The following is a 10,216-nucleotide window of genomic DNA, read 5'->3' on the forward strand; positions in this document are numbered from 1 at the left end:
ATTTTTCAAATCATATTGGGTTTGTAAATCACCCGATCTGCACCCAAGCCGATATTAAATTAACACCAATATTGTAACAGCCCCAGAATATTTAAAATGAAATGTATATTAAAAATATCAAATGCGGAAGCGAAGTCAAAAATTCGATTAACATCCCTTACACTAAAACCAAAAACGTGCTTACAAAATATAAAAGATCAACTATCTAAAGGAGAAACTTGAAAGTAAAAGCTACGAATATAACTATGGAGTCTTTAGGCGTCCCCTTCGTCGTCCTCCTGCGGAACCGACTCGGGAACAATGTCTTCCTGATCTGAAATGATTAAATAAGGAATGAGCTACACTAGCCCAGTAAAGACATCACGATATCTCACCGTCACGAAGGTAAAGGTGGGTAGAAAACACAAAAAGACCAATGGAGCATAATTTACAACAAATTCTTTTATCAATAATAAATCCTTCACCATCCACTTACCTCGGTGAAATTCATAAAACAACATATGAAAGTAATAACATTATCATCATCATGAAATCATATATAAACTGTATAACATAATACTTATCAAGCCTTTTTGTAATTCAATCGTTACACAACATATTTTCCTCATTTACCAGCCCATTAGTATCCATGGGGATCCATAGGGGTCCAGCAACCCGTTAACCCTTAACACTTGAAATCAGATTCGAGGGTCGTCCTCCCGTCCGGTATGGGCGCCAAAACTATAAACCTCATTACCCCGTTCGGTATGAGGGTGAAACGGACCGTCCTCATACCCCGTCCGGTATGGGCGCCAAAACACATAAGATCTCCATACCCCGTCCGGTATGGGAGACCACAATCCCGGTAGGGTTCCCTACGGACCCGGTCCGTCCACCATCTCCTAGGATATCTAGTCAGGCTGACCACATTATACAATTATCAATCTACATAATCTTTCATTCTCCTTTTCCTCAGTCAGCATCATCAATTCACAATACAAACAAGCAAAACAGTAATTTATGCCAAACAAGACAACATACAACATCGGTTTCTCAGTCATTCAACCCATAATCAATAAAACAGTAAAATATGCACACGAAACTATGAAATGAAAACATCAAACCTCATACTGCATTTAAAACTGTAAAATAAGCCAAATAACAGTTAACCGACAAACAAACTAGACTCGGGCTCCATTAGCGACCTTAAGCAATTTCACACATTTGTTGATTCAAGAAATACCGTTTTATCATTATTGAACTTTAATACCGTGATAGAAAATAGGGTGAGGGGTCCTTACTCGTTTCGGGGTCCGAACACGGCTCCACAGTGCTCCTACAGGCTGTCCCTAATTTTTCCTGAATTTTTCCCGGGGAACTGAAACGCACTACTGGTACCTGCACATGTTCCAAAAAATCCCAAATTAGGCCCAGGGCCCCTTTTTGGCCAATATCGCAATTCCGGCACGGCGGCTCCGCCGTGCTCCGGCGACGGCGCCGCCGCAAGCGGCGGTGATCAGCCTCAGTTTGGCCGTTTTCGGCCGTTTCTGGCCGAATTCGGCCACACTTGCATCGATCCTTGCAATAAAACAACCCTAGGGCCCTCGGGGGGCCAAAAAATTACAGAAAATCGAAGCTTACCGGCGGCGGTGCTCTCGGGTGCGGCGGCTCTTCGGTGAGGTTCGTGTTTTGGTGATTCGGCTCCGATCAACTTGTAGAGAAAAGAATGGTGATCACGGTGATATAAAAATTGCATCAAACGGAGGCCGGGAAGGGCCTCATCGGAGGCAAAAACCGAGGAGGGGTACGGCGGCGTCGCTGGATTTCGGCCGTTTGGCCGGGACTTTGGCTCCGATTTGGCCACAGGGGAAATCAACATGGAAAAACGAGTCGGGGGTATGAAATTTACCTCAATCAGCGATCGGAAATCTCCTCGGTGCGGCGGCGGGTGGCGGCGGCGGGCGTCTCCGGCATCTGGTGCGTCTTCTCCGGCGAGGGCAGGCGGCTAGGGTTTTTGTGGTCAGGTGTGGGGGTTCTATTTATACCCTTTTGCCTTTTGATCTCAACCGTCCATTTTGTTTTAATCTGAGCCGTCCGTTTTTGATTGAATCTGGGTCGTCCGTGCGATTGCATCTGGGCCGTCCGATCTCGCGTACGCGGATCGCCAACGTGGCCCGTCTCCGGTCGACGTGGTTTTGCCACGTGGCAGGTCCTGGTTGGCCAAGACTGCTGACTGGGTCTGCTAACATGGCATTTGTTTTTTTCTTTATATTTAAAATAATATAATCAATTTTTTTTTTTTTATATTTTCCGGGCATTACAAATATAATCACATTTATATTTATTTATGTCTACACATATGTTTATATGTTTAATTATAATATTATATATTTATATATTTTAAATATAAATGTATCAAATTCGATCAGGCGGATTCTGAAAATTAAAAAAACTGTTGTTGGGTTGACTTCGGACGGGTCAGTTTAGAAGGATCCGGGTCAAAAATTAGGCCCTCAAATTTTTCTGTGTTCAGCAGTTTGAGTAACGTTGGTTTTCAGCTCATCTACTTCACCCGCCTCCCAAAAGAAGCCAATTTTTCTCTGCTATCTTCACATTCAATGCTCATCCGTCCCTGTAATACCTGTCCATTAAGCAACCCTCTTCTGTTTCCTCGACAAATCCGCCTCTTCTCATTCAAATCACCTCCCAACTTTATATACCTGTATGCACTTGCCTTAACCAAACTCCATCAGGCAACCAAGCTTCCACGTTGCTTCTTGCTCTATTTATACCCTCCAAATAATACCCACTTCTTAGATCTCCTTCTTTACCAGCTCAGATCCATATAATCCGCGTTCCCTGCTACTATGGAGTTCTGTGTCTTGGAGACCCTCAAGTCTCAGCCTATCTGGCTTACCGCACTCTTCATTTTGGGTTCTCTTTCTCTTCTCAAATGTTCTTTATCTATTCTTAAATGGGTTTATGTTACTTTCCTTAGACCCGCCAAGAATCTGAAGAAGTACGGCTCGTGGGCTTTGGTCACAGGACCCACTGATGGGATAGGCAAAGCTTTTGCTTTTCAGTTGGCTAGGAAAGGGCTTAATCTCGTATTGGTTGGTCGCAGTCCGACTAAACTGAAGGATGTTTCTGATTCAATTCTAGCCAAATACCCCAAAACCCAGATCAATACTGTAGTTGTTGACTTCTCTGGAGATCTCGATGAGGGTGTTACAAGGATTCGCGAGGCTATTGAGGAATTGGATGTTGGTGTTTTGATCAATAACGTTGGTGTCTCATATCCTTACGCGAGGTTTTTCCATGAAGTTGATCAAGAGTTGTTGAGGAATTTGATCAAGGTTAATGTCGAGGGAACCACCAAGGTTACTCAGGCTGTTTTGCCAGGGATGCTACAGAGGAAGAAAGGTGCAATTGTGAATATTGGCTCTGGTGCTGCTATTGTTATTCCTTCTGATCCTCTTTACGCCGTTTATGCTGCCACGAAAGCGTAAGCACTTCCTTTTCCACTTGCCAATTGAACTCTGATTTATTGGAATGATTTTCCTTCTTGGTTTTCACTAGCATTCTACTAATACCCTTCTCCCAAGTTTTTCAAGAGTGTTTAATTTTGTTATTTCTAGTGCCAAAGGGGTTTCATGTTGTTGATTTACAGGTATATCGATCAATTTTCGAGGAGTCTGTATGTTGAATACAAGAAAAGTGGGATTGATGTGCAGTGTCAGGTGCCATTTTTATGTTTGCTTCTTTATGACATCTTTGTTAGCATAATGATATGAAATGCACAGACTTGAATTCTTGTGACTTCTGCTTGATAAGAACCATACATGCGGAAGACTTATATCTGGACTAATTCCAGACTGATGGGATGCTCCGTGGTGATATATAAAACTACCAACTTTTTAGATCCAGTTAAGGTTCGTGTTTGCCAAGGATTGTAGTCCTGATAGAGCTTCCTCATATTGGAAAATAGAGATTTACAAGAAATTGTTTAAGCCTTAGGTGGTTTCTCAGTAGCATATCAGGTATACATCAGTGGCGTAACAAAGAAGTGTTCACTTTCTTCAAGAAATTTAGGATATTTCTGTGCCAGAGGCATATTAAAATTATTCACCACCCTGGCTTGAACATCTAATTTTTACATCTTATTCAACCAACTTTGGCCAACATTTGAGCTCCTCAAGTAGACTACCAACCAACTTGACTTTTAAAAGTAGAAGTGCATTGCGCTAAAAGCGAGCAGCTTTAATTAATATATTTATGACTTTTGCCTCTAGATTCACTAGCATAAGTTTGTTATTTGAAAGAGGGTACTCAATCCATCTGCATTATGATTCTAAGATTAGGGTTAAGGTGGGATACCTTTCATGTTTTATCTATTTATTCAGAAAACAGCATTATTTATGAGTTTGATTTTGTCATCTAATATATTATGAGGACATGGAGAGGTTGAAAGAAAATTTGAAAAAAGATTAGCAAGAAACAAAACCAAAGATCTCAGACCTTAATATTAAATTAATTCTTTTTTTTTTTTATTGAGTAATAATTGTAGCAATTAGTTTTAACTCATGCTGGGGTACCATTTGAAGAGGAACCAAACACAACTGCAGTAGGTGTAAGTTTGAACATAACAAACAATTAGAAGGCAAAATAAACTAATTATTCATAAAACTCATAGTAGGAAACAAATTAAAAAGGAATGAAAGCTTAAGAATTAATTATTCCTATTTCTCTTAGAATAAGCTTTTAGTTATCTTATTTTCCCTTTATTGGTTCTACTTCATTCTTTTCCGTCAAAAAAGAGATCGACTTGGATGAGTTAGGTTGGAGATGCCACTCCTAGAAATTAGGATGAAGAGCACAAAATTGGTCTTTAGAAATCAAAGAAGTATTTAAATTTGAGTATCCACACAAAAAAAGATTGATTAGATAGCCATGAGTACTGCCATCAGTGGAAGCAACAAATTGGTTCATCTATGTTAGCCTCAATGTCCTCTTGCGGTTGCAAACTTTTCTATGATAACACTTGAAGACAAAAAAAAGGAACTGTGTTGGTCTACTTACAATCTGAAGGATTATTATCCGTAGCTACTTGAGTGGGCAGGTCAAGCAAGTATGCATTAGTTCCAAGGGGTTGAATAATGGGGAAGGGCCAATTGCTAGGTTTTCTAATTTCTTCCCAAAATTTTTGAGATCTTCAGGAAGAGTATAGTCACCAACATGAAGTTCTTTACTTTTATTATGCATATTTGCAATGAGTTTATAGTCTATGGGACTAAAGTAATCTTTTGCTTAATCTCAACATGGAAGCCATATATATGTTTGGCAAAAGGTTCAAGCTCAGAAATTTTATCAGGGAGTAAATAAAAGTCATAGGAGTATGATGGGAATAGCCATAAACAACGTCAGAAGGTGTCCTCTAGTTTGATTGACAAAAATTATTGTATGCAAAATCAACAATTAATAAAATTAGGTCCAAATAAGCCAGGTTTCTATTTATAATTCCTCTTTGACCATTGCTTTTTGTGTCAAAAGCATAAGAAAACTTTAACTAGTCCCACATATTGTCAGAAGTATCTTTTCAAAAATATCTGAAAAATTAATATCCTTATTAGACAGAACAGGAAGTCATGTAATTTGACAACTTCATAGAAGAAAAGTTAGTAATGCGAGAGGCATTGGCTTTTTTATGTTCCATGTTTGAAAACCTTCACTAGCAATTAATATAGAATCATGTCCTTGAACTGCTTAGGTAACCAAGGAAAGAAAGCTTTACTTATTTTTATTTGAAAATATGAAAAATGTTTCAAATTCAGATTTTTTTTTTTGAAAGAAAAAGTTAAAATATATTATAATGGCACCGAAGGGGGTACCGTCTGTATATACAGGAATTTACAGAGATGTAAGGATATCAATGATATCTTCAAAATTTTCATCTCTACGATGTCATGCCCCAATATATAAGACCCAAAATATTTAAACCACTTATCTCTAAATTTATATCTATCTACTCGTACACCCTCAAAGGCTCTATAATTACGCTCTTTTCAAATGACCCAAAAATAGTCAAAGGAATAATCTTTACAATATTCTTTGTAGAATGAATCCCACCCGAAGCCCAAACCTCAGCCATCACCGAGCCCGAAGAGCTAAAGGAGTAAGATATTAGTGTTATCCTTCTTAGCTTTACCAAACTTATATCTTTCAGTGGTTCACGGAATAGCTGAAGGAGTAAGATATTAGTGTTATCCTTCTTAGTTTTACAAAACTGTATGGCACCGAGAGACAAGAATCAGTAATGGAAGCTATTTAAACCTCGAATAAACCTCCTATGAAATGTGCTTAAACAATGAAAGCTATTTAATAGAGCCATTCTGTTGTGGCTTTAATTTATCAGGTTCAGCTGGAAGCCCTTGTGCAGAGATAATAAAACCTTGGACAAGCATGCTTCTTCTAGTTAAAATATACCTTGATGTCCCTAATCATGAGAAAACCTTTAAATTTTATTCATCAGACTTACCGTAGAGAAAACTTCCACATATAAACCAGCATGACCAACCATTAAAATAAATCATCCTGAGTCTTAAAGCAGTTTTTGTTATCACCAAGTCTAATGCAAATTTGGTGCATTGACTGTGGGAATCTATTCTGGGGGGAAGTGGAAGTTGCTGGTATGTTTAGTACATCTTAAGCCTAGGAACAAGAAACCTATATTTGATAGTTTTCTTGCTGATGGCTTGACTATCTATGCATTCTCCAAGTTTCATAGTTTTTAGGGGTCCATAGAACTCAAACAACACAACGGCTAAAGCTACGTCTGACCAATCCTTTAGAACAAAGTTTTTCCTCGTCTATCCAATTTTGCACGCTTCTTCGGTTGATGCTATATTTCAGAAGATTTGGAAGTTTCAACCAGGAACAAGGTCAATGGCATTTTGGATATCTCTAGTGGAAGGCAATTCATTAGCGAGCTCATTAGGCACAATATCAGAAAATTTATTCCAATATTTGATTAACCTCATGAGACAATCTTTACTTATCTTCACCTAATTAAATTGGATTTGGTTTGCTACATTGTAACCAACATTGACTCATCTCAAAAGGTGTAACTTTTCAATAGGAGCTTGTGGCAAAACATGACTGATTTATTTACCTTCCTTGGGTTTGGCTGGTCTCAGAATCATATTCTTATTTTATCTGAAAGCATGTGTTTTCTTGACTGTTATTACTGATATCATGCAATCAAGGAATGCCTAAAATAACATAGGCTTCATCTTTATTTTGAAGTAAACAAAGGCTTCATTTATGGGCAGATTCACAGTAAATTTCATCTAATCCCTCACCCATCTGGACTGGTTTCAAGGCAACTCTTTAAAAAGTTGTCTTATCTTGTTGTGCCACCTTAAAAAGGTTGGGAATGTGGTTCAAACTTGGGTTTAATCTAACTATGCATCCTTATAAACCACATTCATGGGACTGACCCCATTGTTGACCAATTTGCTTGATTCCCAGCCACACATTATTAATCTAGCAAATATCATAGCTCTATTCCATTGGTTGTACAAGGTATCACACATTTTACCATATTCACATGATGCTTAATAAACTCAAGGCCTCTATCTATGTCTCTTCATCCCCTAAATATTCTATGTGATTTATCTGCTTCTTGTATTCTCATGGAGTAGTGAATGTTATTATGTAAGGACACACTAGGAAACTAGAAGCCATGTGTCCTGCTATAGGTTATTTCTTTTTTAAAAAAAGTATCCTTGCTGATAGGAATTTTGACACTGTATGGAAGACCACTAGATGAAGACACTGAAAGAACCATTAGAGCCTGAAGTGGCTAGGTTGGAGATAGTAGGGCAGAAAAGGAGAAACTAGATTCATTTTTCCTACCTGTATTATCTCTAGGTTGAGACTCATACGTGGCTCTTCAATCTGGGATATGCTGTAACAAATCAGTAAGTCTTACAATATTACTCAATTTCTACAGCCTTGATAAGCAACTTAGGGTGGGTATATAAGGTTGCATTCATCCTTATGGTAATGAATAGACTGCCTAGGTTTTTGGCTAGGCCTACAAATACAACCATCACTCAGATTCTGATTCATCTTGTGGATGTTTATTAAAATGTATTTCTTAGAATATATGTTTGGTGTATTCCATTAGTCCCACGGGAAGAGCAATTAGCTTGCCCATATACCACATAATTCTACGTACTTCCTTTGCTACTTCTCAAGGACATTTTGGTTGCCAAATGAAAAGTGCTTAAAATAAGAGGTGCTTTTAGCTTTGGGACTGTTGAAAAAAATACGTTTGAAGCAATAATTTAAGATTGTCTAGATTGCTATATAAAGAATATGTTTATGTATATATTTCAAATATTTTACAATTTACGTTATTATATTGTTATTGTTAGTTTTAAGAGCACATCAGGAGGGTAATTAAGTAAGTTGGTTCGATAAAAACATAAGAACCTAACAGTTCAAAGTATGGTGCTTGCGTTTAAGATTCTGATAAACATTTATTTCGAAAAGAAAAAAGTATATGATAGACATTATTTACCAAATGGGGATATTAGAGAAGGGTGCTTAAAAAGCTGCTTATAAGAAGCAAATAGGCAATCTCAAACACCCTCTATAACATTCTATGCCAATTTAAAAAATCAGGAGTTATGTATTTGGATAAAAATACCTGTTCTAAAAATTAAAATACTTGTGTTGTTATTACCAAAAGAAAAAGATAAATATACGTGTTAATAGATGATTGAACATGTAAAATGATAAATGTTTTAAATCAATAGAGAAAAATTAGTGAGTGGTTTCTTATTATTTTTTGTTAAAGTGACTAATTGGTATTGAGGTAAAATAATGGGTGTTTGGAAGGAGTAATATAATATTTGGAAGGCAAGAATAGGCTTCACTTTTAAAAAAAAAATAATAAAATAAAAGAATAGGCTTTACATGACACCAAAAGAATGCCAAATATCTGCGAAGGTTCCTCAGATCCCTTCAGGAGTAAGGAGGATGACCATTAAGAAAAATACTCTAGGTTTAGAACCAACAATGGTCTCCTGTAGGAGCAGAGGGTGACCCAATGCCAAGAAAACTCCTTTTGGTCCTTTCTTACCACTTCAAGCAGATGATAGCCAACGAAATGACGGATGTGAGCTTCTTCCTGGATTTATAGCACTAATACCATCCCATGCCTGTTAATCTTGTCAATTTCATTATAGATGTGAGATGTTAAATTCCTTAATTGGGGTGAGATTAGATTATATCTCCAATTACAACAGGGTAAGGATGTCAATTTGAGCTGAGCTATTTTACGTGGCTTTCATCGATAAGTTATGATGCAACTTGGTTGATCTGAGTTGAAATTCTCAGTGCCTGCCTTATTGTACAATCTTATATCTGGAATTCCTGTCTGTAACTTCTGCATTTGAAGTATTGGTTTTTGTCTAGCAGTTGTAGTTTATTTTACATGAATGTTACAGTGAATGTGTTTTTAAGAGGTATGATGGAAACTACATGTTCTGGATTTTCGTTAATCATATAACCCATTGTTGCCAACTAAACCATTTAAGCTGTGAAAATTTGGTACTCCACTATTTCATTTGGTGTGTTATCTAATCAACAGACTTGTCAATGTAGGTTCCGTTATATGTAGCAACCAAGATGGCATCAATCAGGAGATCTTCCTTGTTTGTTCCATCGTCAGATGGTTATGCTAAGGCAGCTTTGCAATGGATAGGTTATGAGCCTCGTTGCACGCCATACTGGCCGCACACTCTCCTCTGGGGTTTGGCATCCTTATTGCCGGAGAGTATCGTTGATGCATGGCGTCTGCACTTTTGTCTCGGAATTCGAAAAAGGGGACAACTCAAAGATGCTAGGAAGAAGGAATAGATATAATGAAGGAATAGTCAGTCAGGCTGATTTAACTTGAAGTTATGTTTGAAACATTTCTACTGCATCCCCCCCAATATAACTATTCAGACTGCTTAATTTTGAGTTCAGGTTCTTGAATCGGTTTTATTTTTGCTTTCCTCAAGTGTTATTTTGTGGCATCTATTTATGTTTGTCGAGAGTAACATTATAAATTTAATAATTTTTTGGAGAATTATTGTTTGAAACACCATGTATTTTGCTTGACATATTCAGGTGGAGCGGGGTTTAAGATAACCTAATAATAAAATAACTGGGGTTCATTTATGAT

General features: G+C 37.6%; 1 protein-coding gene across 1 annotated transcript; it reads left to right on the plus strand.

The window, feature by feature from the left end:
- The first annotated feature begins 2,510 nt into the window (after positions 1 to 2,510).
- KCR1 (beta-ketoacyl reductase 1) lies at positions 2,511 to 10,133 on the plus strand. Its single transcript, XM_022055649.2, has 3 exons — positions 2,511 to 3,484; positions 3,650 to 3,719; positions 9,652 to 10,133. The coding sequence occupies exons 1-3, from the start codon at positions 2,847 to 2,849 to the stop codon at positions 9,904 to 9,906; spliced, it is 963 nt and encodes a 320-aa protein (XP_021911341.1). The 5' UTR covers positions 2,511 to 2,846; the 3' UTR covers positions 9,907 to 10,133.
- Positions 10,134 to 10,216: the final 83 nt, after the last annotated feature.

The sequence above is a fragment of the Carica papaya genome, chromosome 8 (genome assembly GCF_054855325.1).
Source record: "Carica papaya isolate Zhongbai chromosome 8, ASM5485532v1, whole genome shotgun sequence".
In the NCBI taxonomy this organism is placed as follows: Eukaryota; Viridiplantae; Streptophyta; class Magnoliopsida; order Brassicales; family Caricaceae; genus Carica; species Carica papaya.

Excerpts from the sequence above, each read along its gene's own strand:
- KCR1 (XM_022055649.2), top strand. The coding sequence starts at position 2,847 with ATGGAGTTCTGTGTCTTGGAGACCCTCAAGTCTCAGCCTATCTGGCTT. Across the intron at positions 3,485-3,649 it reads GTTTATGCTGCCACGAAAGC|GTATATCGATCAATTTTCGA; the intron begins GTAAGCACTTCC and ends GTTGATTTACAG. Across the intron at positions 3,720-9,651 it reads GGATTGATGTGCAGTGTCAG|GTTCCGTTATATGTAGCAAC; the intron begins GTGCCATTTTTA and ends TTGTCAATGTAG.